The sequence below is a fragment of the Aspergillus aculeatus genome (genome assembly GCF_001890905.1).
Source record: "Aspergillus aculeatus ATCC 16872 unplaced genomic scaffold ASPACscaffold_22, whole genome shotgun sequence".
Classification (NCBI taxonomy): domain Eukaryota; kingdom Fungi; phylum Ascomycota; class Eurotiomycetes; order Eurotiales; family Aspergillaceae; genus Aspergillus; species Aspergillus aculeatus.
This window is the reverse complement of record NW_017962997.1, coordinates 368,397-396,325: the sequence shown is the minus strand read 5'-3', so window position 1 is coordinate 396,325 and position 27,929 is coordinate 368,397. Positions and strand designations below refer to the sequence as shown.

The 27,929-nt window shown below is 44.5% G+C and overlaps 12 protein-coding genes across 12 annotated transcripts; 3 read left to right on the top strand and 9 right to left on the bottom strand.

Annotated features, from left to right (window-relative positions):
- Positions 1 to 173: 173 nt before the first annotated feature.
- Positions 174 to 1,149, bottom strand: ASPACDRAFT_64732 (uncharacterized protein; the record flags this gene model as incomplete). The annotated part of the gene is made up of 3 exons (XM_020204031.1): positions 174 to 730; positions 821 to 1,058; positions 1,096 to 1,149. 3 exons carry the CDS (start codon positions 1,147 to 1,149, stop codon positions 174 to 176), a joined length of 849 nt encoding a protein of 282 aa, XP_020051475.1.
- Positions 1,150 to 1,954: 805 nt separating this feature from the next.
- On the top strand, positions 1,955 to 3,678 carry ASPACDRAFT_55444 (cytochrome P450; the record flags this gene model as incomplete). Its single annotated transcript, XM_020202997.1, has 6 exons — positions 1,955 to 2,268; positions 2,318 to 2,348; positions 2,396 to 2,536; positions 2,581 to 2,710; positions 2,760 to 3,390; positions 3,516 to 3,678. 6 exons carry the CDS (start codon positions 1,955 to 1,957, stop codon positions 3,676 to 3,678), a joined length of 1,410 nt encoding a protein of 469 aa, XP_020051474.1.
- A 141-nt stretch (positions 3,679 to 3,819) lies between these two features.
- On the bottom strand, positions 3,820 to 4,588 carry ASPACDRAFT_1908455 (DUF3237 domain-containing protein). Its single transcript, XM_020198858.1, has 4 exons — positions 4,429 to 4,588; positions 4,155 to 4,364; positions 3,990 to 4,057; positions 3,820 to 3,913 (listed from the first exon to the last, which is right to left on the bottom strand). Exons 1-4 carry the CDS (start codon positions 4,505 to 4,507, stop codon positions 3,872 to 3,874), a joined length of 399 nt encoding a protein of 132 aa, XP_020051473.1. The 5' UTR covers positions 4,508 to 4,588; the 3' UTR covers positions 3,820 to 3,871.
- Positions 4,589 to 4,945: 357 nt separating this feature from the next.
- ASPACDRAFT_127625 (uncharacterized protein) lies at positions 4,946 to 5,683 on the bottom strand. Its single transcript, XM_020197044.1, has one exon. The coding sequence runs from the start codon at positions 5,639 to 5,641 to the stop codon at positions 5,276 to 5,278; it is 366 nt and encodes a 121-aa protein (XP_020051472.1). The 5' UTR covers positions 5,642 to 5,683; the 3' UTR covers positions 4,946 to 5,275.
- A 3,830-nt stretch (positions 5,684 to 9,513) lies between these two features.
- Positions 9,514 to 10,002, bottom strand: ASPACDRAFT_64729 (uncharacterized protein; the record flags this gene model as incomplete). The annotated part of the gene is made up of 3 exons (XM_020204030.1): positions 9,514 to 9,539; positions 9,600 to 9,685; positions 9,746 to 10,002. 3 exons carry the CDS (start codon positions 10,000 to 10,002, stop codon positions 9,514 to 9,516), a joined length of 369 nt encoding a protein of 122 aa, XP_020051471.1.
- Positions 10,003 to 10,817: 815 nt separating this feature from the next.
- Positions 10,818 to 11,363, bottom strand: ASPACDRAFT_64728 (uncharacterized protein; the record flags this gene model as incomplete). Its single annotated transcript, XM_020204029.1, has 2 exons — positions 10,818 to 11,065; positions 11,126 to 11,363. 2 exons carry the CDS (start codon positions 11,361 to 11,363, stop codon positions 10,818 to 10,820), a joined length of 486 nt encoding a protein of 161 aa, XP_020051470.1.
- Positions 11,364 to 12,230: 867 nt separating this feature from the next.
- ASPACDRAFT_48233 (uncharacterized protein) lies at positions 12,231 to 12,553 on the bottom strand (the record flags this gene model as incomplete). The annotated part of the gene is made up of 2 exons (XM_020202091.1): positions 12,231 to 12,362; positions 12,413 to 12,553. 2 exons carry the CDS (start codon positions 12,551 to 12,553, stop codon positions 12,231 to 12,233), a joined length of 273 nt encoding a protein of 90 aa, XP_020051469.1.
- A 797-nt stretch (positions 12,554 to 13,350) lies between these two features.
- Positions 13,351 to 15,324, top strand: ASPACDRAFT_64727 (uncharacterized protein; the record flags this gene model as incomplete). Its single annotated transcript, XM_020204028.1, has 1 exon — positions 13,351 to 15,324. The coding sequence occupies one exon, from the start codon at positions 13,351 to 13,353 to the stop codon at positions 15,322 to 15,324; it is 1,974 nt and encodes a 657-aa protein (XP_020051468.1).
- A 425-nt stretch (positions 15,325 to 15,749) lies between these two features.
- ASPACDRAFT_48231 (GNAT family N-acetyltransferase) lies at positions 15,750 to 17,713 on the bottom strand (the record flags this gene model as incomplete). The annotated part of the gene is made up of 2 exons (XM_020202090.1): positions 15,750 to 16,477; positions 17,695 to 17,713. The coding sequence occupies 2 exons, from the start codon at positions 17,711 to 17,713 to the stop codon at positions 15,750 to 15,752; spliced, it is 747 nt and encodes a 248-aa protein (XP_020051467.1).
- Positions 17,714 to 22,663: 4,950 nt separating this feature from the next.
- ASPACDRAFT_64726 (uncharacterized protein) lies at positions 22,664 to 23,062 on the bottom strand (the record flags this gene model as incomplete). The annotated part of the gene is made up of 1 exon (XM_020204027.1): positions 22,664 to 23,062. The coding sequence occupies one exon, from the start codon at positions 23,060 to 23,062 to the stop codon at positions 22,664 to 22,666; it is 399 nt and encodes a 132-aa protein (XP_020051466.1).
- A 1,424-nt stretch (positions 23,063 to 24,486) lies between these two features.
- Positions 24,487 to 25,395, bottom strand: ASPACDRAFT_1892016 (uncharacterized protein; the record flags this gene model as incomplete). Its single annotated transcript, XM_020198651.1, has 2 exons — positions 25,368 to 25,395; positions 24,487 to 25,302 (listed from the first exon to the last, which is right to left on the bottom strand). Exon 2 carries the CDS (start codon positions 25,264 to 25,266, stop codon positions 24,487 to 24,489), a length of 780 nt encoding a protein of 259 aa, XP_020051465.1. The 5' UTR covers positions 25,267 to 25,302; positions 25,368 to 25,395.
- Positions 25,396 to 26,123: 728 nt separating this feature from the next.
- On the top strand, positions 26,124 to 27,421 carry ASPACDRAFT_1892015 (uncharacterized protein). The gene has a single exon (XM_020198650.1). The coding sequence runs from the start codon at positions 26,204 to 26,206 to the stop codon at positions 27,368 to 27,370; it is 1,167 nt and encodes a 388-aa protein (XP_020051464.1). The 5' UTR covers positions 26,124 to 26,203; the 3' UTR covers positions 27,371 to 27,421.
- The last annotated feature ends 508 nt before the right edge of the window (positions 27,422 to 27,929 follow it).

Genomic DNA, 27,929 nt, shown 5'->3' with positions numbered 1-27,929 from the left:
GCTCATTGTAATCGGATACAAGCATATGATAATTATGCCGAAGGCTTTGGAAATCCCAGCGAGGCTGTAGAAGGTAATCATGGCGCAACCGGCATGAAGTAAATTGGATTTCAAGGGCGGTTTATTCAAGTGCTCAACATCCTCACACTTGAAGAACGCTAATAAACTTCGCATCACAATTTCCTGCATCTCTCCCATTGCGGTGCAATAACGTCATTTAACTTGTAGTTGTAATTCTTAGTCTGTCCACATCTGACACAAGTACCTTGGAACAGGTAGTTAAAGCCACGAGAGACAACAGACACTTGGTACCCGGTCACGACTATGCGCGCTATGTCGAGCCGGCTGGTGAGGGCTGCTTTATCGTCCGACAAATTCTTGATTTCTCGCTCCATGGCGCGTCTGCTGTTCTGCATCGGGTCAAACACTCGTCTGAATAGGTCATTTGCGAAGAGCTGTGCAGGGTGATCCCAACGGATAAAGTCGTCCAAATGATTGAAAACAGTTGTGGCCATCTGATTACGAAGGAATTCGTCATTCCCCTCGAAAACTAAATTGACGACCTCTCCGAAGCCTTCTGACGACCATGGCATGTCGAGGGCTTTGTTCACTTTGCTGTGGACGAGGTTCCGCAGTGGCTGTATATCGAAGTAATCCGCGATTGCAGCAACATGGAGATGAAGTATCAGTGCTTGGGATATGCCAGGATTATTTGCCAGGATAACAGCTCCTGTCTCATTTAGCTCATACTACATTGATATCTTGAATTGTCGCTGAAAGTCAGACTGAGAAGAGGAAAGGAAAGACTGGAGAGCTGTACCATGATCATCACGCTTCTCGTGCTCTGTGACGTAGTCCCCAGTGTAGAGGTATTCCCTGAGCAGTCCCACAGTAGATGGTTCGAATTCTTCAATGGAGAGTACACTCGAGTCGACGTCTCCTCCAGATACCGAGTTAGCTTGCTTCTTCCAAAAGCTGACAGCGCTCACCATGAATCCCTTCTCACAGGCCGCCTTGACGGCGGCATGCGGGTAAACGATGACACGGTGGACGGGAAACTCAGTGCCGTCACACTCCAGGGTCAAGTCTGTGTACTCGGCCCTTCTTGGTCAACTCGTACTGATTGAGTTGTAGATAGTTTTGCGACATATTGAAACCTGTTTCTTCGTAGGTATTGCGCCGAGTAGTCAAAGAGAAAGAGGGGAGAGCTGTCGTTGAGGATGGCAAGTAGCGTGGATGGAATGAAAAAGGAAAGTGGTAAGTCCTGCAGGGGCCGGGTGATGTCACAGTTCGGGGCTCAATACCTTCTCTGGCTACCTCAATGTCAACTTCATGATCATGGCTTGAATAACTATATTCAAGGTTAGAAAGGTCTTTGCGAGTTGGTTATCTTACTAAAGTGATTACTCCAACGAGTGCTGAATCACTACCAGATTCCGAAGCTCCTTCGCTAACCTGTAGCTTAGCTGGATGGAGAGGTATTTAAACAACGATTCTTGCTTGTAACATAGAAGAAAATACCTCCAGCCATTCCTTACACAAGATACTACAGTTACAACTCCAGGGTAATTTATCAGCAGATCAAGGCATATTTGCCATGGTTCATTGACGAAATGATGCCGAAGAATGACGGACAGGAGAACGAAACAGAGTCGTGCGCCCAAAGCTCAATAGAAGATTTGACAGAACCCTTTAAGAGGCCCCTGGACCTTTGATCAAAGTAGAGTGCTTCTTTCCTATCATTGGTTCAATCCCATTTGCTGCTTGCGTATCTTATCAGCCCGAGACAATCTCGGAACCCCGCGCGATAGCAACCCGTATCAATGCATCTCCTACGGTTTCCCCTTGGGGATAGCTCGCTTTTTGCCGATATCAGTACTGCATATACACCAAACTTATAAGTATTGGCAACTTTACCAGAGAATGGCCCAACCCCATATAAGCAATAACCAGAATGTTGTCAACGTGGGTGGCAGCGGCCCTAATACTATGTTCCTTCCTTGTCAGACGACTATATTCTCCCATTGCCAGAATACCCGGCCCATGGCTTACCAAATTCACGAGTCTACCGATCAAGTACCATGAGTTCAGCGCCAATCGGCGCATGTACATTCACCAACTACATAAGCAATACGGACGAGTGGTTCGTTTAGCCCCGAACGAGGTGTCATTTGCGTCTCTTGATGCCATCCGCGAGATCTACGCATCGGGCGGGAGCGGCTACGATAAGACTGAATTCTACGACATGTTCCGCCAGTTTGGGGTCAAGTATGCTGCTTCGTCTGGTGTGGGTGGTGTATTTGCTAATGCCTGTTAGGACTATGTTTTCAACTTTGGATAAATACTCGGTCCGTTGCCACGTGTTTCCAGGAGGAAGAAAGCTAACAGTTAGCAGCATAGCCAGCGCAAGCGGGAACTGGCCGACAGATATGCCATGTCAAATATCCTGCGCGAGAGCCACGTATCAGCCATTCGTGACCGAGCACAGGCTTTTCTTTCGAGGTGTACCGCCGTGGGAATGAGTGTAGATGTTTATGTACGCATTTCTTGTCAAGATAAGGTTGGCGCTGACAGTTCCAGGTCTTTCTCCATTGCTACGCTCTTGACTGCGTGACGCACTTCATGTTCAACCCAGGAGGTCTGGATTCACTCACCAACGAGAAGGACTTCGAGATCATGGAGGAGTTGACCTATCATCATAGCCTGCAGAGTATGTTTCTCAGCCCCAATCCGACAAAGTACTGTACTAAACTGCGCAGAGAACCTGCTTCACTACTACCTCCCCACACTCAGCCCATACTTCCCCAGCTGGGTCAAGCCGCGTCGCGCGCCCAAGACTAATGCGTACGTTCAGAGCATCACAGCGCAAGAGCATCCAGACGACCACAGTCTTCTCGGCCGCCTCAATCGAAAGGACTCTCCACTGAGTCACGATCAAGTAGCGGCTGAATGCAAAGACCACATGGCGGCGGGGATTGACACGACAGGGGATGGATTGTGCTTTCTTATGTGGGAGTTGTCCCAACCTCAGAACCGCAAATTCCAAGACAGACTCTACGAGGAACTACGCGCCAAGGCACCGGAGACACCTCTCGATAAGCTTGTGTACCTTGAGGCGGTCATCAAAGAAGGACTCCGCTGCGCGCCGCCCATCCCGATGTCATTCCCTCGGTATGTTCCCAGCGGCGGAAGGACGATCGATGGGGCTTTTGTCTCCGAGGGAACAATCGTCAGTTGTCAGCCGTATACTGTTCATCGTTTCGATGAGGGTATTTTTCCTGAACCGGATCGTTTCAGTCCGGACCGCTGGATGGACGAGAACGGAGCGACAGAGCGGAATCGGATGTTCTTTGCGTTCGGGACTGGAGGGCGGGGCTGCACCGGGAGAAAGTAGGTGGCCTGAGCTTGTTTTTATTCCTCCTCATCCCTCTCCACCGCTTCCTTTGCTTTCATGTCATTTGACTCTTTGCTTTTTCGTTTCTTTTCGAGGGTCAACATAAGCTAAGATCTTGCAGTCTTGCTACAGTGGAGATGAAAATCCTCCTGCGGGAGGTCTATTCAAGGTATCGTACTACGGTGGCCGTTGATATGACTGGATCTATGGACATTGATGATCAGATAATCTCTTCGCGGCCTGAGGGGCAGACATGCAGGTTGACTTTTACGGCTAGAGAATAGACTAAGTCGACATGTTATGGATTGTCATTATGTCGGCTTGCTATAAACAACATTCCAGGCTATATCATTGTCTTTCCCTTCTAGTTTTGATTTAACAACCTTGTTCACGCGTTTACTCTTAACCTTTTGATACCTCTTCGGATATGTTCCTACTCTAACTCAGGTACTAATCCATGAGCTATCCAACCAAGCTTTAAGCATCCAAGAACGTCGTCGAATTCCAATCGGAAGCCATCTAGAATTCACATCAGCACAGGGCACTGGCATCTAAACGAACTTCCGCACCACCCGATGAAGAGAAATGTACTCACATTCCAAGCATCAATCCTCAAGATGGACGTCGAATTAATATCCGCCGCATGCGTAAGCACCCCGATCGCTAGTCTACCTGTTAGCAATATTTCACCACACACCACGCACGATGAGCCCTTATTCCCGCTCAGATCATCTCCTCCCAATAGAGGAACGATACATACCCACGACATTATTCAACCAATAATACTTCCGACTGCCCGTCTCAAACACCAACCGCAGATGCAACTGCCCACTCGGCGACTTGGGCCCCGACGTCTGGATGAAGATGTCCGCCCCGTCGTCGGTGCGGAGGTTGTACCGCGTGTCGGCGGAGAAGATGCCCGTGGCGGGGTCGACGAGGCCCCAGTCGGCGCCTACATCGAGGATTTTGCCTTCAAGTTGTTAGACACATGACTGATCTAGTGTAAGTGACAGGATCCCGGGGTGGGGTTGTACCTGATAATCTTGGGCCGGTGAAATTGCCGCCCACGATGGGAATGGCTTTGCGGGTGCCGTGGGGCCCCGTGGAGAGCATGAGGGTCTCGGTGCATTCTACGTAGGCGGTGTAGAGGAAGGAGAGGGCGGGGGCCGGGGGTGAGGGTGGGGTGGCTTTGGCGGTGACGAGGGAGAGGGAAAGGGCGGTGGTTAACCAGGTGGTGAGGGCTGGGAGGTGCATTTTGATTGTTCAGTGGACTTCTCAAAGGAATTCAAGTGTGTGATTGAGCTCAATGCCAGTGTGGTTGCAGAATAGACGCTGATATTTATGATTCTCGATACTACAAATAATTACCTCGGGCTGTAGGAGGTGCTGTAATGATGTATCTTATTACTGCAGTTTACAGTCCGGTCCAGGTACAGGAAGTCCCGTCTACTCAAGCCGAATGGAAAGTTGGATGAAATCATTTTCTCCACTTGAGGTAGACGATCAGGACTCGATACGGGGGTTCCCCGCACTCTAACCGAGCTTGCGGTGGTGCTTTACCCCGCATTTCGTCTGCATACAACTGAGGATTTGGTAAGCACTGGCTATGCATACATTATACCGGTATAACTGGATTTGTGCAAGATCTAACAAATAACACAACAGCTTCTCCACTTCCCCTCTATTCAACGAGATACCCACTAACACCACCAATTCTACACCATCTACCAAAAGCAAAAAAACCCAAGAGGGACCTAAAGCGTCGACCGAAACACCCCCCCATCATTCGAGCACGCGTCCTGATCCGAGACGAAGATCCCCTTGCACGCCCCGAGCACATTCAGCGTCATGGAGCAGTCCACCACGATATTGCCCTCGGGGTTAAGGTCGGAGCAGGGGCAGTTGTGGATGGCACGCAGGTAGCCGCAGTACGCCTTGACGCCGTCCGGGGTCAGACTGACGCAGGTGTCTGTCGTCAGGATCTTGCCGAAGAGGATGTAGCGCGTTGTCACAGAGATTGGGGGGTGGTCTGGGGGGGGAGCGGGGTGCGGCTTGTGTGGTGGCTGCTAGGGCGAGGGCTGGGAGGAGGGTTTCTTGTTCAGGTTCGAGGGATATTAGTGGGATGGTAGTTGGTGGGGAGAAGGAAGGGGGTTCAGGTGTTGAGGGTCCAGTGGGATGGAGGGTTTCAAGGGAGGGTTTGAAGGGAGGGTTGACTGCCAGGTGAGTAAAGTACTTACGTATCTTCATGGTAGATGCTCTTCCACACGAATCTCTCTTATAATGCAGTGGTATAGGTGTTATGGCTAGTGATTTGACTCTTCGCATACGATGATGAAGGGAGATGGCTGACTGAGACTTATCATCACTACCAGTGACAGAGTTTGGTTCTCGAAATAGTATTATATATGTCACCTCAGGAGTCGCAGCTGCACGAGGGTGGCAATAGGCCGGATCGAAACATCGCCATCCCTGTTCGTCGCTGGCTGTCTGGAGGACCGCATGATCGAGGTTCTAATCACGCTACACTCAAGTCGTCGGAAGTCAAACAAGTGCATTTATCGGCAATTTGAAGGTCTCAGGGGTGAGGTGTATAGAATGTGTTCTTAATTCTTTTGGTGGTTGGAACTAACGTATTAACATGGAAAGCAACTTAGTAATATATTATATTAACTTATATAACCGGATTACTCAGCTGCGCTGATATATCTTTTTAATCCGCGCTGTATATAAAGCCAAAGCGGCTATACAAAACAAAGACTAATTAAAATATATAGTATTTTTTATTTTCTTCTTAGTAGTAATCTTTTATTTATAGCGGTTCTTTTTATTTTTAGTAGTTCTTATCTATAGGCCCCGGGCGGTCTGGCAGTCTTGCGGTAATCCAGTTCTTATATAATTTTATATAATAATTCTAATATTAAATAATATTAAAAAACAGCGTGCGTTTCTTCTTTAAAAATAATAATAATATTAATATAATTAGTATAGTTTTTGAATCTCTCCGACTTTAATTCCGAATATAGCTGTTAACAGACTTTTTTTTATAACTGTTCTTTTTATAGTAGTTACAGATCTAAGTTTTATATTTTTTACAGTGTTCTTTATAATATTTTTTATATAAAGCCTTAGCCAACTGCTTGCTCTTCTTAGTTCTAATAATATTTAATAAAAAGTCTTAATATTGCATCCATTTTTTGTATTTAATCATCTGGACGGCGAGGTCTTTAAAGCTTAATTCTTTAGATTTATTAAAATAAATAGTAATAAAAATCTTTCAGTGTGGATTATTAAGATTTGCGAGTAAAAAATTATATAAAAACTATTCCGAAAACTGTTCTTTCTTCTCGGAGAAAAGGCGAGATTTGATTAAGTAAATACTGTTCTTAATTTTAGTAATATAGTCTTTAATATTAAGATAATAAGAAGAATTCTGAATACCTTCACTTCCACTTTAATAAAACCTTACTTTTCACTCAAACTTTATATGGGATTCCATACAAAATTTAAGTAAGGGGTAAAGTGAAAGTAAAAGTAAAGTAAAAGATAGATAAAATCAATCTCTTGAATAAGTAACTGATTAAACTGATTGAATAAATTTAAACTGAAACTGAACTGAAACTGCTTGCTCAACTAACTAAAAGAACAATAGGAATTGACCTCTTATTTATAGCTGAATAGCCATATTGATTTTCCGAGGCTTTCCGCGATCATATGAAAAACACATGAAAGTAAATAAATGAATAAATTCCTATTGAACAGGAACAATAGGATGAATAGAAGAAGATTGTTCCAGACCGTTTTCCCCACTGAGGGGTCACCGGAACTCGGAAATCCACTCCGCGAACTGGCTAACCTGAGGCAGCGAACTGGAGAGCCTGAGGTGGCGAACTGGCGAGCCTGAGGCTACCAACTGGCTATATAGTTGACAGATAATTATTTAAAAGAGTTTTTATTACAGTTTAAAGGCCTTGAAGAGACTGAGTTTTATTAGAACTATTATATTTTTTTTAAGAAACTGCTAAAGAGCTTTAATATCGGTGTAATAAAACAGAGATTTAAAAATTAAATCGAACAGCAAGTTTAAAATTAAACCGATTGTAATTTTTTACTTTTTTTTAATCTTCTCCGCTGTGTTTTTATTATTCTTGTCAGCAGTCTTATTAATAAAGATATTTCAGACTGAATAAATATAGAATTAAACTTCGATATAAAAATTTTAAAAATACCAGTTCTGCGAGCCGGTAAGGATATACAGAGGCTTAAAGATTTCGGGTATTTTAGCAGTAGCAATAATATATTTTATTAATAAAAGAACTTAGCAATTATAAAAAACTTCAAGTTTAATAAATAAAAAATAAATAATATATATTCCAGAATCTCAAAGAGGCTCCGGGCTTATAATTTATCAGCAATTTGAAGGTCTCAGAGGTGAGGTGTATAGAATGTGTTCTTAATTTTCTTAGTAATTGGAACTAACGTATCAACATGGGAAGCAACTTGGCAACGCGTTGCATCACGTGGCCGGATTACTCAGCTGCGCTGACAGCATTCATCTAGGCAAGGATAGCTAGACAATGTCCTAGTGCACGTGGTGGAGGCATTAACCAGCCACCCTCACTTCGGCGAGCTTGTTGCTCCTGTCGTTAACAACCTAGTCATCACATAAGATCATTTGCCTTGCGATGATGATCTTCCAGTTCGAAGTAGTAGGGACAGGTCATGCGATGCTTTTCCAGGGATCATACCACGAAGATCGCTGTCCTTCGTATGCGTGACTCCGGACCGCGCTATGATATACCGATCGTAGACCGGGTCATACTGCGCACGAGGAGACTTACAAATCAAATACCTCGCTATTTGATCTGATAACAGACTCTTCATGCTCATGGCCTGGTTTATTATAGGTTTCTGTTAGGCACATACACATGTTCCACATTTGTGACTCTAGTCAGGCCCTTTCCAAATGGGTCATCTTATCATGTGACCATTCTAGAAGAATAAGCACTTCCGCTCGCAGGAAAGTCACAGCAAAGTATTATTGTGCAAGCAACAACGACCCTCCCGGGTGGTCTTTATCGTCTAAGATAACGAGACCTCGCCGGTAACTTGAGAATCGAAGCGACATTGACTTTCACCCCCGACAAGGCAGATTATTGCTCTCAACTCGAGACGCTCAAGTTGTCAAGCTCTTCAATGCTGTGCTATATTGTCTCCCCCGAGCTTAAGAAGTTGGGCCAGAAGATCTACGGAGAGACTAGATCGAAATCTTAAACTGCATGCACTGTACGATAGTAAGGTACTAGCTCATGCGTCACTTGAGAAGCCAAGTTGCCTTTTCACAAAAGGGACTCTTTACCTTTTTGGTCGCAGATAATCGATTTCCGGCTTCATATCGAGACACTTTTCCATACTGAAACATTCTCCATCGGCTATGGGATCATCCTTATTCTCGAAAAAAAGACTAAAGAAGTACAATTCAGATGACAGGCGCAAGTCACCGACACATATGAATAGATTGGACCTTCTTACACCGCTTCCAGCAACTTACTCAGCCACCTCCTCATAACCTTAAAAGCCCGAGCCCATGAACCGTTTCACTGTCAAAGACGGCACCACCACGAACCACGGGGCGACCGGGGTATACGGGCCGGAACCGTATCTAGCCCCTAATCTGCATCCCGCATTTGGATGTCGTGCCACAGCGTCGGGCTCGGATGTCGTATCCGCAGGATCCGAAAATCGAATTCGAGATTTTCTCTGCAGTTGATTACCCTTTAAACAAGTTCAATATGACGATTGGTATTCGACTATATCGAAATCCAAGATATCACTATATCAAAATCCAAAACATTTATAGTAACGCCCCAGATGTACAGTACCCTCAACATTCAAGGAAGGAGCCTGCGCAATGAAGGTATTGTCTCCTCCCCTCCAGACCGAAAATCGTCAATAAATCGCGAAAGCGACACACCAAGCTCTCAAACAACAACCGGATACAGTGGCGGAGAGAAAACAAAGCAAGAAGCAGAGGCAGAAGGGAAAAGAAAACGAAACCAAGCAAAGAGATTCCACACCCAACCCCGCCAATCTACCATAGATCCAACCATGCTCTACCAAACCTAACACTTGGGCAATTTGACAGATGCTATTCCACACGTACATTAACCCCGGTTCGGCAAAAACAAAACAGGGAGAGGTAACGTACCGAATCCAGAGCACGGCTGCACAGCGGGGTCATTCCGTCGGACCCAAGAGCTTCCAGCCCCGAATTGTCCGACTCTTATCCAGGTCCTAGGTTGTTAATGAGTATGAATGCTTTATGAAGAAAGGCCTAAGGAAGCAGGAGCATACTCGTCGGTCAGGATCTGACACGTGAAGGTGACCCTGGTGTTCTTGGCGAAGGTAGGCCCGTTGACCGCACAGGGCGCGGGGAGCTTCTTGCTGACGATGGTCCCGAAGATAGAGCAGGAGACTGGACCTGTGGTGGCCTGGCGGGCTTCGATCTCGGGCTCGGGCTCGGGGTCCGCAACGGGGTCGGGTTCTGCTTCCGGGGCGGCGAGGATGGTGGCGGGGAGGAGGGCGGCGAGGAGGTATGGGGTAAGCTTCATGATGTGCTGATATGCTTTGTGGTGGGTGTCTCAACTTATATTGTTGTGGGAGATGGTTACGATCGTGAAGGTAGGGCGAGGAATGTGGGAAAATTTATAGTCGGTGGTGTATCCTACTACTTCCATGGACTAGACAGCAAGTCACTCCGCATGTAAGGCTGTGCTGAGTGGAGTCCGCTCGTACTGCCTCACTTGACCTTCGTCGTCGAGAAGTGTTCCACTGGTTAAGACTATACTGTCAGGACTAATGGTAGATCATCCGAGGAGGCCCCATCGTTCCGGAGCTGGGGACCCGGGGTTCGATGGTCTTGGCGGAACCCAGTGATCTGACCCTATACGAAGTCGGGGCCAGAAGGTGCGGCTGAGCTCGATATTAGATAATCTTCGCGTACTCGAGCACTGGCCAAGAACAACTTTAGGCCGGAATAAGAATGCACAGCAAGACGCATGAGGCAGTGCACAGTCCAAGTGATGCGAGAAGATACGGCCAAGGTAGTCACGGCGAGAGCCTGGACTGTAGCCCCGGGACTTCGGAACCTCTCTTGGCATCCTCCGCCCACTCTTGGCAGCTCGTATATTCCCTGTCAATTACCATCGAATCATAGAATATCCGTGAATACACAGCATCTCCGGAATTGTGGGTAGAACAGTTGTGCTCTCTGAGTCTACGATAATTGGCTCCATGTTATCCCCTGCAGCTGCAAAGTGACTGTTGAATAAATGCTTCAATTGTAAACGAGTGTATCGGTTAAACTATCTACAGAACCCAATAGCCCTCCACCGATTTCTATAATCCCTGACTTCAAGCCGTAAACTCAGACAGCAACCTTAGCAAGGTCAACCGCAATGCAGTCGGTAGGAAGCGCGACACCGGACCGGGTGGCGTAGATCATGTATGTGGGAGGACCTGCGGCGTACAGAGACACGTGAGGACAGGCGAAGAACTGACCCTGGGCCCATTCAAGGGCATTGTCGCTGCCCGTGGTGAAGCCCTGGGTCAGACCTCCGGCGGCGATGCCGTTGGTGCTCTTGAGGTCGACATGGCCGTCGCTGCCGACGTAGACTGAGTTCCTTGGTTAATACCCCAAGAGGCGAGAAGGGAGTGATAATGTGCAAAACTCACCAACATCACCGTTCTGAATGCCCAGAGAGCCATCTCCACCGGTGAAGTTAATCCCATGTTCACCCGCAGGAGCCAGGATGAAGGCGTCGCTCTGGCTGATGAGGGCGCGGCCCTTGAGCTCGGTGGCGCGGGACTGAGCGTCGCTGATGACTAGCTGGAAGGGAGAGGCGCTAGAAGAAACGGCGGCAGCGGCGAACGCGCCGGAGATGACAGCGGACAGAGCTAAGACGGTCTTCATTTTGGCAGTAGATGATTGACTGGACTTGGAGATTGGAATAGTGATCATATGTTGCAATGTTTGTGCGTTGCTGATGGAATGATGGGAGAAAAGATGATACCTTACTGCCATTTTATATGTGGACCTCGCCGCAAGTCCCACCAGGGTTGTCATCTTCCACACCCATCATTACAAATCCAGATATAGGTCAGAAACTTGTAAGGTGGAGTGGTGCCATATCAATCCTTCAAGGTTCTCACAATGTCTCAGATGCCATTGACAGATGATACTAGTAGACCAACCTGGCACTTACTCATTTGCATTTGCAACCAGGGTCCTTGTAGTGTCTCAGCTGTTGTGGAGAACCGACCAGATTAGACTAACTATTGCTCTACGCATATTAACTGACAAGGTGCTCAATCGTGCTTTTACCTGAGACATGATGTCAAGAATTGTGTATCATAGGGTCCTACAGACAGGTTCGCGATTATATTAGTATGACCCATCTGGGAACGAATCAAAGATCCATCCGGCAGTTACCAAGGTCCAATCGGCATGAAGTGGTCAGCAGCACAGCCTAGAGGCGATAAAGATCGCCTGAGACGACGTGCAGAGTCTACGAGATGGTACGATGTGGATCCAATGGGTTTTATTCAACAAATACACAGCAAGCGAAACGAAACAGCAGACTCATGTTGAATGAACCGACCGTAGCGGAATTTTTCGTTCTCTCCCCTGCATCAGTCAAACCCGAGCATCTTCCCGGCCGACACGACCCGACCTCTTCAAATCCTCCAAGCTCAAGGCGAAACTGACCACCACAACCGCTCAGCTACAAACAGCTGTGAGCCGGATGGTGTCGAGGTTACAAGTATGTCTCGCCCCGCACTACCTCTGATTAATACGTCCCATCTTGCGAATGAGAAAGAAACTCACGCGGTGGTTGTTGGGGCACGGAGCGTGATAGACGCTTCCCGGGCGCTTCTGCGCCGTGCACTGCTGCGTCACGCTGCTGCAGGTCTTTGTGCGTGTGTCAGTAGTGCTTTTTTACAGAGTTAAAGCCGACTTACCCCTCGCAGGATCTCTTGGGTGCAGGCATCTCCATCTACCTCAGCCGGTGGTGCATCCGCAACGTCGTCTACCGGGACGGCGAGGCCAACTCCGGCACACAGAAGGCCAAGAAGGGAGAGAGATATGATGCTTGCTTTCATGGTGGGGGTGGTAATTTATTGCGACTTGGTCTGACGATGTTATCGATAGGCTGAGTTGCTGCTCTGGGGATGAATACCTCAAGAATTGCAGACGACGAGCGTCCTTTTATACCTGCGAATCTCCCACTCCGCTCCACAGACATACTTGACCACTTCATATTCTTCTCCATAACTGTGGGGATATTGTTTCTGGCGGAGGAATATCAATCCAACGTAAGCATTTGGCGTTGCTTGACATAACCATTCAGGATCGCGGGCTCACAGCTGTACTTCGCTTCTGTCGCACAAAACTCGTATACTTCTGGGGTTGGAGCCGCCCCCAAACGCGTGGATGCACCTGCTAACAACTCAAAACTGACTCAATGATGTACTCTGTACTTCTTCTTTTCATGCTGATGGTTATATTCCCGCAGTCTCGGAGGGTACAGGCACGACTGGATGGAACATGGTGGTGGTACAAGGCGTCCCGTGGCCCCTTGGATGGTCTGCAGCCGCCTGCACAACAGTTGCCATCGGAAAAAAAATGGAGGAAGAGACTGCCAATCGTATGCTTTCTCGAGACCGCGATGTCTTATTCGTGGTTGAAGACCTGACGGGCGAGAGGGCCGAGGATCAGATAAGGGCTGCAGCGCAGTCGACCTGCAGCCAACCAGAATGGACCGTTGTATGAGGCCTGTGAGTGGCTGCACTTACTTGCATCATCGCCTTCAGAGATCCTATTTAATCAGCTCGTTATCCACAGCAATCACCTTCTACTCCTGTTCATCAAGTCTTCTGAATTCGAATCATCAGACAAGATGCTCTGCAAGTACTGTGACCGGATCTTCCACTGCTCCACCTGGAGCGGGACCCATCATCCCAATGCTGCCTCCTTGGCCGCGGCAGCCAGCAGCGGCTGCTACATCTGCCAGCCTATGCTGCACGATGGATACCAGCATTACAACTCCCTTGACGGGAGCTGGGACTATCGCATCTATGTCAATCAGGGCTACACCCAGGTGATCCTAGACCACCAGAGGGATGACCCGCAGTCTCAGGAAAGCACCCCATCCTGCTACACTCTGATAGCCATCCCAAGCGCCACCATCCCATTTAATCCCGGCCCTCGCCTTAGGGACCCTGCCACTCGGATGCGCGATGCTAGCACTACGGTGGAGAACTGGATGAAGCGCTGCCAGAATGAGCATGCTTGTGCTCGGATCTTCCAACCAGAGTACTACCCATCGCAGGTCTTGGAGATATTGCGTGGTGATAACGTCCGCTTGATCACTTCAGTCGAGACAGGGCTCAAGAGACCATACGCGGTGCTGAGCTTCGATTCCTCCGCGACAGAGGAAGGGGAATGGTTCTCTATTGTGGAAGCTTTGCGCACCACCGGCGTGGGCATTCCTGGTCTTCCCGTAGCGATCGGCGAAGTCATGTCTCTCCTGCTTTCGCTTGGGATCAACTACATTTGGATCGAGCAGTTGTGTCGTCAACCAGCGGACCAGCTTGACCATATCAACGATGAACACGAAAAGCTTCGTCTCTACTCCAACGCTGCCCTCACCATTGCGGTGCCCACACCCGAAGGTCCTGCGCGGAGTGTTTGGAGCCATTCCCCGGCAACCTCGCACGTCCATCTCCTTCCCTTCCAGGTCACCAATGTGTCTGGAGTTATGAGCGAGGGTTTCATGAGCAGCAATCTGGTTGATGATGATAGTTCCCCAAGCTCGAACCTCACCATTATCCCCTGGACCTACCTCTCGCAAACCCTGCACCACCAGCACAACTCCTCCGTAAAAGTCCAGGCCCGCCTCGCCACTCCCCGCCTGCTGACAATTTTCCCCTCCGCTGCAGAAGTCTTCTGGGAATGCACCTACCTCACCCCCGCCAGTGAGACTCTCCCCGGTGGTATTCTCCCTTATCTCCCGTCTTCCCTTTTGACGGGAGCGGACCGCTTCCCCCATCGCGACACCGCTATCCCCGCTGATGCGGACTGGAATGCCCTGCTACACTTCTGGTATAGGATCGTGAACGAGCACACTGCTACCCTTGCAATTGCGGGAGAGATGATCAACTCGGAGAAGAGGTTGGCGGGATTGGAATGGCTGGCGGGTGAAGTGGGGAAGCGAATGAAAGCTATATGTGTTTCTGCAATGGACGACGAGGAGGATATTGCAAAACGACAGGAAGCAGCAGTGTATCTGGCGGGACATTTCTGGGGGTCGATGCCTTTGTCGCTCGGCTGGAGGGTTGGTAGTGCAGGTGTTAGTGAAAGTGCTTGTGGAAAGAAAGACGGTCGCATGCCCAGTTGGAGTTGGGCGTCTGTTCAAGGAAGAAGCGTGTTTTCCCCGCAGGAATTGGGTGCAAGGGATGACCAGCGGTGTCTGGCTGAAAAGGTGGAATATCATCGAGACTCACCAGAGGGAGAGACCATCAGGCTCAGTTTGAAGGCCTTTGTGCTTGGCGCGCAGTTGGTCGGTGGTGGAGGGCACAGGGTAAGGGTGACGGGGTTGGATGGTGAGAGGTATTGGGTTGAGGTGGAGTGGGATGAAGAGGATGAAAAAGAACCATCAGCTTTGCGGTTGGCAGTGCTGGGAGAGGATGAGTGGCTGAGACAGTGGAGTGGACTCGTGTTGAGGGGGGTTCCTGGTGATACTAAGAGTTTTCGGAGGGTCGGATACTTCACTCTGAATACGGTGCAGGGAGTTGAAGATTGCAGCGAGAAGTGGAAGACTGATATTCGGAGAGCAGCGGGCGATCACAAGGAAGTTGTGACTCTGGCCTGATTATTCTCACCGGTCTGCTCTTTTCTTACTGATCTTCTCTCTTCTTTTTCTCCTTCCTTTTTTTTTTTAAATTCTAGTGGCGACGCAGATTTAGGATATGGAGGGCTGGTAGACTGAATCTAGTGCCCGTTATTGATCTCTTCGCTCATCCTCCTCCCCCGCAAAAAAATAGACACCGAGGCAAGCAAGACGCAAAAGTCAAGTTACGCAGTGGACACTATCCCCTATACACGTAGGGTGCCCCCCTCCCAAGAAAGCAACTAGTAGTTGTGCCGTTATGTACAAGACATTAACTGATAGAAGCTTTATGATTGTATTTTAAGCCTACGCTTCACCCAGAATGTGTTTTCTTTATAAGCCAAATCAACCAAACATGCCTATGCTATCCTCTTTACCAATGCTAATGCATACTAGGTAGGTAACCTCTACCGACTAAACTCCAACATCATTATCAACCCGCTCCGCGAACTATACTTCTCCCCACTCACATCCGCCGGCAGCAGCTCCGCATCCCCGTTGGCCACCAAAGCCTCCGCCAGCGTACACTTCCCCGACTCCCCAAACCCCAAACTCCGATACAAGCCCACAGTCGCATGATTCTCCGGTTTGACCATCAACCGCACCCACACCTTCGACGGGGACGACCGATAAGAAGCCAAGTACCTCAACGCCTCCTGACACAGTCTTTTCCCGAGTCCACACCCGCGATAATCCGGGAGGGTGAATAGGCTGAGCATCTGCCAGAGTTCCTCCCCCTCCTGCTCTGGCTCTGCAGTGAGAAGGGTAGGTCTCTTCTGCCCCGACTCGTCAGGCAGGATGAATTCCTCGGGACTCAGGGCGCGTAAGGTCAATTGACCCACCCAGATACTTCGGTCTCCCCCTTCTTGTGTACTTGCTGGATCCCAATCTCCAGCGATAGGGGTCGCCGCACAGATGAACGTCTCCTTTCCGTCCAAAGCGAGGCGGCTCACCCACCCGTCTTCCGGGATGGCAGCTTCGATCTCGTGGGTCGAGGAGAACGAGGCCGGGGCGACGGACAGGGCGCGCAGGCGGAGCTGTTTGTATTTCTGGGCGGAGGCCTTCAGGGTATCATCTTTGGGGATGCGGAAGAATGTGTATTCGAGGCCGGGGGAGGAGTCATTTGTTTCGTTGACTTTTGTTTTTTTTTTTTTTTTCCTTTTTTGGGGGCGTTTATCTTTGCTTGTTCTCTTTTGAATTTGTGGAAGTCTGATGCTAGAGAAGAGTTGGGAGGCTGGGATTATATCTCGGCAATAAGTCTGTTGACGGGGTCTAAATATACTTTGGCGCGATAAGGATCGCTTCTAATATTGGAACTATTTATGGCCCTGACCGCGGCAACTACCGAATCCCGCGCGCAGTGGGAGGGTGTGTGGGGAGGTTTGAATACATGATCAGTAATCATAAATCCATAATCGGGAAAATCGCGCACCTCTGGGATGATACTATTGCTCTACTCTGTTTGATAGACTTGGAAAGAATTAGGGAATCAGTGTACTATAGGCCTCTGGTTAATCAAGCCATACCTTCACATACGGTAGTCTACTCAGTAGCTATCCGACGAGTGGAAAAGTGCGCAAGACATGGAAATGGCAGTTCGCATGGATTTAGAAATCAACAGGAGGGCATTCGTTTCAGATGTGGAATTTTGGTCCCGCATAAATGTTATGCCATAGTAACTTTGTTGTGATTGCCTGAGGCAGGAACCGCGTCAACGACCTCTCAGACAGCGGTTGCGGCCGTCAGTCTGTGTGGTTGCAGATCAGCTGTGCTGCTTTTTCGGATCGCGTGGAACGAAAACTGCTTAATAAGCAGTTTGATCATGTGACTTTCAAGCGATCCGGTTATCTATATAAACAGAAAATTTTATTCTATATTATCTTTTTCAGTATATTTATATATTATCTTCTACTACTAATTATTTTTCTCTTCTTCTCTACATCCGCAACTATGGCTCAACTGAGCGAAAATATAAGTATAACTGCTTATTAAGATCTTATTTATTACTTATTATTATTTATATAATAAAAAAGTAATTTTAAAGTAATTTTTTTAATAAAAAACTGATAAATTTTAAATGAAATAGTTCTGATATGTGTGGTACTTACGTAAAGTCGAAGCTGGGCATCTTAAATTATCTAAGTTTAATATTATAAGTTTCTAACTACTTTCTAACTACTTAACAAGTACTTGCTAATTGTTTAGAATATAAGTAGTGAGATTCAGATTTATTACAGTAAGATCTACTGTTATATAAATGAATGTAGTAAGTATAAAATAAGTACTTTCCAATTATTTATATAATATTATATTAACTATTTTTTAACTATTTTAAAAGTAGTTCTCTAGTACAAACAATCTGCGCTCGCATATGCGGTTTTATAACAGTATGATTTTAAATAAAAATAATAAAAAAGGCCGGGTCAGCTAGAATAAGGTGGATTCGGCTGGTGGTAAGTATTTATTAACTGTTTAATAGATACTTCAGAACTGCTTGCTAATTGTTTAGTCTGATATAAAAGTTTTTTGGTGGTAAAAAGTTTAAATAATTTTATAATATTTTTAATAATTTTAAAATTACTAATTCTACTAGTATTTCTGCTGCTAGTTCTGCTGCTGGCTCTCCAGTTAAAAAGTAGAAGATTAATTATATTTTCGATATTTTTAAACTTCTGCTGAATAAGGCCGGCAAAGTAAGTATATCTAATTACTTAAAAAATATTTAAAAAATATTTACTAACTGTTTAGTCTTATATTATTAATATATATAATATTGTTTCTTACTTTAGAGACTCAGTGTTTTATAAGAACTGTAATAATAAAAAGTCCTACTGTTGTAATATTTAGAAATATATTAGTTTTATTTTTTTTAATTACAGAAATCTGCATCCAGTTGCGGCTGGTGGTGCTGCTGAGAAAGTTAACAGTAATATTAATATAATTTAATTATTTTAAAAATATTTAGTAAGTATTTTAAAAATTGCTTAAATCTACAGAGAAAATTAAATTTGGAATATATATCTAACTGGTATAGAAATACTTCAGTAATTAAAAACTACTTTTTAAATATTTAAGAAAAGTAAATTTAAATTATATAAGAATTAAAAAAAATATAGATTTTATAAACTAATATTAGAGTACTAATATATATATTGAGTCAGGGTATGCGGCAAGTAGGGAGTATTAAAAGAAATAAAATAAATAGTTTTTAAATAGTTAAAAAATATTTAAAATTATTAAAAATCTGATATATATTAAATTAATACTTTTAAAGTATTTTTTTTATATAAAATTTATAAAGTACTCTGTGGTATAGAAGCTATAAAAATATATTAAAAATATTTATTAAATACTTTGAAACTGCTTAATAACTATTTAAATTAAATTTTTATAGACGGCGGCGGTGTTTAAGAAGATTAAGTTTATACTTTTTATTTTATAAAATCTTTTTATATATCTTTTTTCTTTATTTTTTAATCTCAGCTTTCTATTTATTAAATTTAATTTAAAGCTTTTGAATCTCAAGCTCCTGATGTCTTTATTTTAAATTTAAAAGATTAATTAAAGCAGTCTGACGCAGACCCCTTCGGAAGAAAGAGATTAATCTAAATAGTTTATAAATATTTAAAAACTATTTAAAAGAATTGAAAATATTATACTGAATCTTATCTATCTGGAAGGATGTCTGAGAAAGTAATTATAATATTAATTTTTTAAAAGTAGAAGCTTAAAGATTAGAAGAACTAAATTAATCAGATTTCTAATTTAATAGTATAAAATAAATTCTTTTATATTTTTCTAAAAGATAATTAGTTTATAAATATTTTCTAAATAGTTTACAAATATTTATTACTATTTAAACTTATTTAATATATATAATTAGCCTTAATAGTAGAAGTGCGATATAAATAATAAAGATTAAAATTAAAATAACTGTTATATTAATTAATATTACTCTAATCCAGCTTTACAGAACTAAAATATAGATTATTATTTTAGACTTTTTTTAAATAGTTTTCAAGTGCTTGGAAACTGCTTAAAAAGTAGTTGAAAAGTACTTACTTTTTTACTATTTTTATTAAAGTTAGATATTTTTTTAATATATAAAACTTTTAATAAAATTGTTCAACTGCGTTAGTATAATATTATAACTAATTATAAAAAATTAAAGAAATTTCAGAACAGGCTTTAATTAGGCCTGCTTTAATAACTATACTTTTTTTTTAATTAGCCCAGTTAACGATAGAGTCGTCTTTATATTCTGTGAGTAGTTAGTAAGTAGTTTGCAACTGCTTAGAAAGTAGTTTAGTTAAATATTTAGAAAATATTTAATTATTTTATTAAACTCTTTTTTAGTATTGCAGTCTAAAAGACCCAGTATTTAACTATAAAAACTTTCAGAAGAAGAATTCTTATTTCTTATTCTAATAGTCTTTAATATTATATACTGAAAATAAATACGGTAAAAAATAATAAAATATTGTAACTACTATATATAATCCCGATACTGCGGGTCAATCTCTAAAAGATAACATCCGAATTCTAAATATTTGATAAGTATTTATTAAATATTTAATTAATAATTAATAAGATTCTTACCGCTATACTGCTTAGTATCTATATTAAAAATTACTCTATAAAATCTACTGTTATAAATAGAATAAAAAAGTATAGACTTTTTAGTAATCTTTTTTAAAAGAAAAAAGATTTATTTAAAAAGCAGATAATATTCATCAGCAGTATCAAAAATAGTAAAAATATAAAAAAATATAATAACTTTATTAAAATACTTAGTAAGTGGTTTTAAAGTACTTAGCAAGTACTTACTTTTATTCTAATTTTTAAGAAATATTATAAAAAGAATCTTATTTATATTATCTAATTTAAGCCGTTTGTATAATATATTAACTTTAAATAATTCCAAGCGAGTAAGTAGTTGAAGCTGTTTTTTATAAATATAAAAAATTATAATTCCGTCTGTATTATAATATTAGTTTTAAATATATAATTAAATATTAAGAATTAATAAATAAATAGTCGGTAACTGCTTAGCAAGTACTTATAAAATACTTATATAAATAAAAAGATTAATATTTAATAAAAAGATTAGTCCATCAACATTCTGTTTATTTAGATTTATTAAAAGATGTTGTTTTTAAATAATAAGACTAATTTTATTTTTATTATAAAAGCTTAGATATAATTCAGTAAGTATAAATATATTATACTGGCAGTAAAAAATCTTCAAGCTGCGGATTTCAAAGAAACTGGGCTATATAAATATTTAGTAAATAATCTAAAACTGATTAAAAAGTATTTAAAAAATATTTATTTATTATTATATTTAAATTACAGATCTGCTGAACAAGCTGTTTTATTTCTTAAAGAATTCTTTCTGATATTTTTATTAGCGGCGGTGGAGGATGTTTATAAATATTATAAAAAATAAAAATAAAATAAAAATATAAATTTAAATTCTTAGGAATTAAAGCAGAAAAGCCTATATTATAAATAGTATAAATTAAATAACCTGAATCTTAAGAATATTATTTTTCTATAAATAATTAATAAATACTTTAAAACTGCTTAGAAACTATTTATTATAGTATTTCTACTGTAATAATAGTAATTTAAATATATTGCAATTCTCTGTAGATAATATGATATTATTATTAAAAAGCTTTTTAAAAAAATTAAAATTAAGAACTATATAACTTTAAATTATAGTTTTTTAATACTTTTTTAAAAAGTCTTTAATCTTATAAATACAGGCTACGTAGGGTATATAATCTTTATATAAATTTTAAAATAGTTAGCAAGTACTTTTGAAATAGTTTATAAATAGTTAAAAGTAATAAGTACCGGTTGGATAGAGTACTTAAATATAGATCTGTAGATTGAAAGTTTTTCTATACAGAGCTTCTAATTTTAAAAAAATCTATATTTTATTTTATAGTAGTTAGAAAGTAGTTAGTAAGTATTTTAGAAATATTTAATAAATATTTTAATACTATTTATCTATAAGCGTTCTATTTAGCAGTATCCGTCTCCGAAATCTTTATATTTTAGTATATATTTTAAAAATGCTTTCAAAAGTCTTTATTTATAAAAATATAATAATAGAATAGAAGAGACTGGCTTAAAAACTTATATTAAAAAATATCAGAATATTTCTAAAATTATTTTTTAATCTAATACTGAAGAAAAGATGAAAAGACTGCTTATTTTAAACCGCTTATTTAATATTTATTATACTATATCTACTAAGCAGTTAGCAAGTAGTTTGAAAGTAGTTGATAAGTAGTTATATATTAATATTACTAATTAAAGTACTGACTTCAGTATTTAAAAGTCTATATAATAAAACTATATATATATATTTATATAATATAGTTTTTGGATACTTAGAAAGATTATTAATATATTTTATAAACTAAATAGTTAAAAGTAATACCTTTATCTGAGTTAGAAAGATTAATAGTAACGATTTCTAAATATAAATTAATTTCTAAATATTTAATAACTATTTAGAAAATTATTTAGATTGAGTATTCCTCTTCTGTAGAACTAAATTTAATAATTTTATAAAAATCTATATTTAGAAAGTACTTGGTAGGTATTTATAAAGTATTTGGTAAGTACTTAAAATAAAGTGTATAATAAACTTAAAGAAATATAAAAGAAAGTTGAATTTCAATAATAAAAAACAGTAATTTATAGGATTGTGTAGAATGTTTTTGTTTATATAAAAGGCTTGGCATCATGTGCTGCGGGAACGTTCCACGTGTATACAAAAAAAAGTTCATGTGAACTGTGTTCACTCAGTCTGTCCCGACATGACAGCGCTGAGGCTGCGTCCGTAGCTTGGTCTGGCTCCATCAACTGTCTTTCTATCTTGTAAGCATTATATTTCAACTCGGTATGAAGTCTAGCACATACGACCACAGGGTGTGGAAAACAGGGCTTCCCGTCCGCTCAGCCGTACTTAAGCCACACGCCGGGAGGTTAGTAGTTGGGTGGGTGACCACCAGCGAATCCCTTCTGTTGTATGTTTTCTCTTTTTAATGTCATGACCATTTTTATCTATACCTCTACTCTTTACATCCTCAAACAACACTAAATACCCACCACGCCTGATGTGGCAGCAAGGTCACTCGTTCGCTTCAACTACGCAACTTAATCGTCAACGAAGTGGGTCTCGAAGGAAGGACCTTTACCAATGAGACGGAGAAAAGGAGTATTCGATCGAGAGCGACAGAGACAGGTTAGGAGATATATATGTTGTAAAGAGGTGCTACCAGAAGGCCGCATTTCACAAGCTCTATTCCGGATCCCGAGTCAAGATGAAGGTTTGTTGCTCATTCGCAAACACCGCCATGCATTCTCGATCCTGAAGGGCTTCTACCTCCATTTCCTCCCATTTGACAGCAAATTCCTCCTCGGTCTCATTGGCCTCCATGTCAACCACGCCATCCGGGGTACATAGCCCGAACTGTCTCACCCCAATGCCCAACTGGCCAGAAAGCCCATCACCAGCCGACCACAAAGATCCGTCAGTGGCGACAGCTACGACATGCCGGCCTCCCGCAGCTGCATGCTGAATCCGCAGACGTTGTGTGTTTGCAGGCTTGTCAGGAGGGATCGTCGCGGGTTGAAACTCGAGAGCCTCCCTGGGATTGGAGTCTTCGATGTCCGGCCAATGCCCGCTTTTCGAACCCATCACGTAGAGATCACCAGTGTGTGTAACCGCCGTAGCATAAGCGCGGCCCGTAGATAGCTGTTTGATGGGCGGAAGGGCCAGTTTGTGCGACTTGTAGTGGAGCTGTTCTCGCCGCAGCCGAAAAGTTGCATCTTCATCAGCGATAAAGATTTTCAGGGAGCGATCGAGGAACTCAAAGAGTTGTCGAAGAAGATAGTTTCAGGTTGGTGATAAGTACTAGGACTCGAAAGCTGGAAAGTGCTCGCGGCTGAGTCACCAGGGGGCTGTTGGTGTAACTATTCGGTTTGTTTAATACCCGCTTGCTGTATGTATCGATGTGACCACAAAGCGAACCTGGCCGGCGCTTACACAGAATTTTACAATCTATAGTAGACGCTCTTTCAAATCCTGCATCAAGTGCTTCCCACATGATTGGAGGTTTGAAACAGGCAGATCTGCTATCCTGGCGAGGTTTATAGAATCCGGTTCCTGTAGTTTAGCAAAAGCAATGGGTCAGCAGGTGCTTTGGGATCTAAGAAGATGTCTACGAACATGTAACAGAGTTCACCCACCGAAGGTGAGGGAATCGAGTTGAGGGAACGTAAGTAAATAGTAGAAAACTGAGGCTGCTAAAGGGCACCTTTTCACAGTTATAGCTGAAATCACAACATGACTCGCAACCACATTCTTCATATTCTTTTTACCAGGATCTTTCTTTTTTCGTCCCCTTATTTCTTTCACCCTTTTTTCTTTTCTTGGTTTTGATTTCACCTATGAATGGTGACCATACACCCGACGACCATCTTGATACGTGTACCATGGACAGTTTTGTAGCCAGACTTCGCCACTTCATGTACCGACGGAATTCCGGGAACCACCTCGGGGACGCCAACTACTTCTTCTCGACTGGATAAAAGATCTGCTTTGATTTGTAATTGCCCTCACGATCATCTGGAATACAATGTGGGAGAAGAGATGTCCCCAGAAAAAGAAAAGATAACATGATTCTCGCCATAGTGAGTGACGTCGACAGGATGTGGCCAGACCAGAAATAGACCTACTCAGGCTAGGTAAATGAACAACCAGGCACACAACCCCAACCCTACACAGCCAACTGGTCATTCTTTCCAAGTGCTGTGGAAATCCAAGCTCGACTCTTCCAATCTCAACTACCCCTGTCTCGGCACTACCACCACTGGAGCCCCAGCCAGAGAGGGTCCAGATAAACCGTACAAGCTGCAGTGCACCACGTCGAGTGTGGATTCCGGTACAGCTCGAGAATCCGATTTTATACCACACTCTGAGCCCACTCCGCAGTTGAAACGAGGTTTAAGACCCAGACACGATGCTCCAAAGAAAAAAGACCACCGGGAAGACAAAGGCGTTCCCAGAGCTATGATACTCCAGTCGGACGAGAACGTCGGGTCTATGTCTTTCTCTCTTCGCTAGGTGCATTTGCAGGTGACATAGTGACCATAATAGGAGTAGGTCGTGCGCGACTGGCAAGCACTGACCGTCAGGGGCGCGACGGTGAAGGAGCGCACGTTGCCGTTCTCGCAGCGGTGGTGCGGCCAGATGATCATGGTGAGGATCTTCTCGGCGAAGGCGTTCTCGAACCGCACCCCGTAGTAGGCCTGGTTGTGGTTGTAGCAGGTGCTGCCGTAGCGGGTCACGAGCGTCGAGTCGGTGCAGGCCGAGTAGTCGGACAGGTAGCCGTAGTAGTGGTAGTGGGTGCGTTTCGCCAGTCCCCGGTGATCATCGTCCCGTCGCCCGAGGGCCTCGTCGTCGACGGTGGTGCTGTTGGCGTTGGCGGCCGGCCGGGTCCCGATCGGCGTTTGGCCTTGGGCGCCCTGCGCGAGGAGCCATGCGTAGGTCACCGCGCTCGCGGCGATGCTGTTCTCCTCTTGGCTCGCGTCGGCATCGACCGTGTCCTCGACGGCGAGTTGCATCCCCGTCATCACCTCGGAGATGGTCAGGCAGTCGTAGAGCCCGCTGTCCGCGCCATCCAGCGTGATGGTTTGGTTGCTGCCCGGCGGGAGAATCACTGTCATCCCGGAGTCCACGTACACCCGGTAGCTGGTCTCCAGGCTGGTCAGACAGGCCAGAAACGTCTCGGTGGCACCTTCGGGCAGCTCCCCCGCGCCATAGACGGTAATGTTTTGCGCCAACGCCCCATGCACGGCGGCCGCACCGGTCAACAGGGCCGTCCAAAGTTGAGTTCGCATGGCTGCTTAGCGGGTTCGCGATTGTTGTTGATAGTGCTGCGGCACGAATTGGTCAATCTCAGTACGACACAAACCAGGGACTCAAGGAGGGGAAGACATACACAGTTGAAAAGGAAACAATGCTCTGGTTGAGAGAGATGCATTGTTTGGAGTAGAGGACGTTGAGCCTAGTATTTATATGCGCTACTCCGGCCATGCGTTGCAGCATGAATGCATACTCTGTGCTATTGTATCTTGTGTCATCTTAGGATTCGAGTCACGGTGGATCTGGAGTCGTGAAGGATTTGGGGGCCAAATGCAGTTTTTTTCTTTTCGTGGCCCCTGAGTACTCCATGATGCTTGTATACCTCACCTGAACGAGAGTCTGAACAATGATTCTCCACAGCCCGTTTGAAAGGATTTATTAGTCCTCCTCCTTATCGGACTCGAACACGACTCTCATGATCCATGCTCAGTGGGTCTAGACCACTTCGCGAGACAGCCAATCATAATCCCACTGCAACGCTGGTGCCTACAAGATTTCGGTGTGCAGAACTGCCAGAATCGAAGTTAGCTTGCTTCCAGTGGCGCTCCACTATCGAAACAAGGCTTGGTTAGCTTAATTAGCTTAAGCTTCCACTTAGCCGTGGCCGATGATTCGATGACCCTCCCCCACTTGCCACGCACATACGTACATAGTACATACAGATCTTTTACGGAGTAACTTAGCATGTACAAATTACTGTACAAGGCGATACTTAGTTGAAGTACTATCACGCCGAGGTACAGCAACTCACCTGACCTAGTTTGGCTAGTTTCTGCCCAACCCGACACAGTGACAACAACACCGTCAACGTTGGTTACTAGTTGCTGTGCTTACCGTCTCCACAACCACTTTTTGGCTTCACGTCTTCCCTACGCAGGCACAACAAACAAAACCAAAAAGGAGAATCAGAAAATGAAGATAACCGACTTACCAAGCGAGATCCTGCAACACATCGCAGCGACACTCGATTCCGTCGCCGACCTGAACGCTTTCGCGCAGACCTGCGCCCGCGTCTACCAACTGGTCAGCCCTTATCTCTACCGGTACGACGGCCAATACTGCGGCGGGACCGCGTTATGCTGGGCGGTCGAGGGGGGCCGTCAGCAGACCGCCCAGAAAGTGCTGGACTTCTATCGCCCCCTGCTGTCTGATTCACAGATGCAGTTCGTTGCCCACCGGGCCCTCGTGCTGGCGGCGCAGTATGGGCATCCGACGATCGTGCAGATGCTGCTTGGACTGGAATGCGTTGATCCGGACGTGCGACTGATTCCGAACTCCAAGGTGACACCGCTCATGTACGCGGCGTCCGCAGGCCACGAGGAGGTGGTCCGCGTGCTTCTGGCGACGCAGCGGGTTGACGTGAATGCGCGAGACGCTTGGGGCGCCACCCCGCTGCATCGTGCGGCGGCGGCGGTCGCCGGGAGTTCTCCGAATGAGGCGGTGGTCCGGCTGCTGCTGGCTACCCCTGGCGTTCGCCCCGACCTTCGCGATGATCATGGTCGGACACCACTGACGTGGTTGGCGGGCCATGGCGAGGCGGCTTTGCTGGAGTCGCTGCTGTTTACCCACCATGTCAACCCCCATCCGAGGGATGATGCGGGCAACATCCCATTGTTCGAGGCTGTGCGCAACGGGCACGAAGCGGTAGTGGATCTTCTGCTTCGGGCTGGGGGACGGGGGGATATCGATGCGACCGACGAGGACGGACAGACCGCCCTGGCCATGGCGGCACAAGAAGGCCACGTGGGAGTCGCGCGGCTGCTTTTAGCGGCGGGGGCGAGTCCCGATGTTAAGGACACCTTTGGGCAGACTCCGCTGGTAAAAGCGGCGCAGGCTGGCTGGAAGGAAGTCGTGCAGCTTTTGCTTGCCACGGAGGGTGTGGACTGTAACTCCCAGGATGCGGAAGGTCGAACTCCGCTATCATGGGCGGCGGAGAATGGGTTTGTGGACGTCGTCAAGGTATTGCTCGCGGCGCATGCCGATCCGACTCTTCCCGATCACGACGGGAGAACGCCCCTTGCTTGGGCGGAGGACTTTGGCAACGAGATCTTGGCGGACTTGCTGAGAGATCGGGAATGATAAGTAATTTGTTGATGCACTTAGGGTGGGCGTATATGGAACGATTTCTTGAATTCTTGGTGTTTGGTTGGCTGAACTATCTGAGATACCAACATGTGAAGTAGCCTGGTAACCGCATGGGGTCACGTGATCAGGTTACCCAGGAACGCCGACAATATACTCTGTATAGCCAATGAGCATGACCGAGGATCCTGAAGTGTTGACAGATTATATGCGTTTATCGAAACAGTTTTCCCTGCACAAGCTGTAAGGTCTTAGTGCGTAGGGATCCCCGAATATCTTTTTTTAAAGTTGGCCGCACCTCAGTGGAGGCTTCAAGATGTGCAATGCGCATCAAGAATATACGAGACCTCAGTTTTGGGTGACGACTGCCAGGTGCATTTTATCAGTTGCCGGAATGCGGGCTAGTCTCGAGCGGGCTTTCTATGGGCCTGGTTTTGGTGATTATGATTGGCCAGAGTCTCGTAAGAACTTGAACTCTTTGTAAGTTCCAGGAACATCATGGATCCCAGTGACCACTGAAGACTTTACCAAGTACTTGGGGATTCACGCAGTATGT

What these genes read in the sequence shown, in the direction of transcription:
- ASPACDRAFT_127625 (XM_020197044.1), bottom strand. Translation starts at nt 5,641, where the DNA reads ATGAAGATACGTAAGTACTTTACTCACCTGGCAGTCAACCCTCCCTTC.
- ASPACDRAFT_1892015 (XM_020198650.1), top strand. Translation starts at nt 26,204, where the DNA reads ATGAAGATAACCGACTTACCAAGCGAGATCCTGCAACACATCGCAGCG.
- ASPACDRAFT_1908455 (XM_020198858.1), bottom strand. Translation starts at nt 4,507, where the DNA reads ATGCTCTCCACGGGGCCCCACGGCACCCGCAAAGCCATTCCCATCGTG. An exon ending in CACCGGCCCAAGATTATCAG is followed by an intron (nt 4,365 to 4,428) that starts GTACAACCCCAC and finishes AACAACTTGAAG; the next exon opens with GCAAAATCCTCGATGTAGGC. An exon ending in TTGGTTGAATAATGTCGTGG is followed by an intron (nt 4,058 to 4,154) that starts GTATGTATCGTT and finishes CAGGTAGACTAG; the next exon opens with CGATCGGGGTGCTTACGCAT.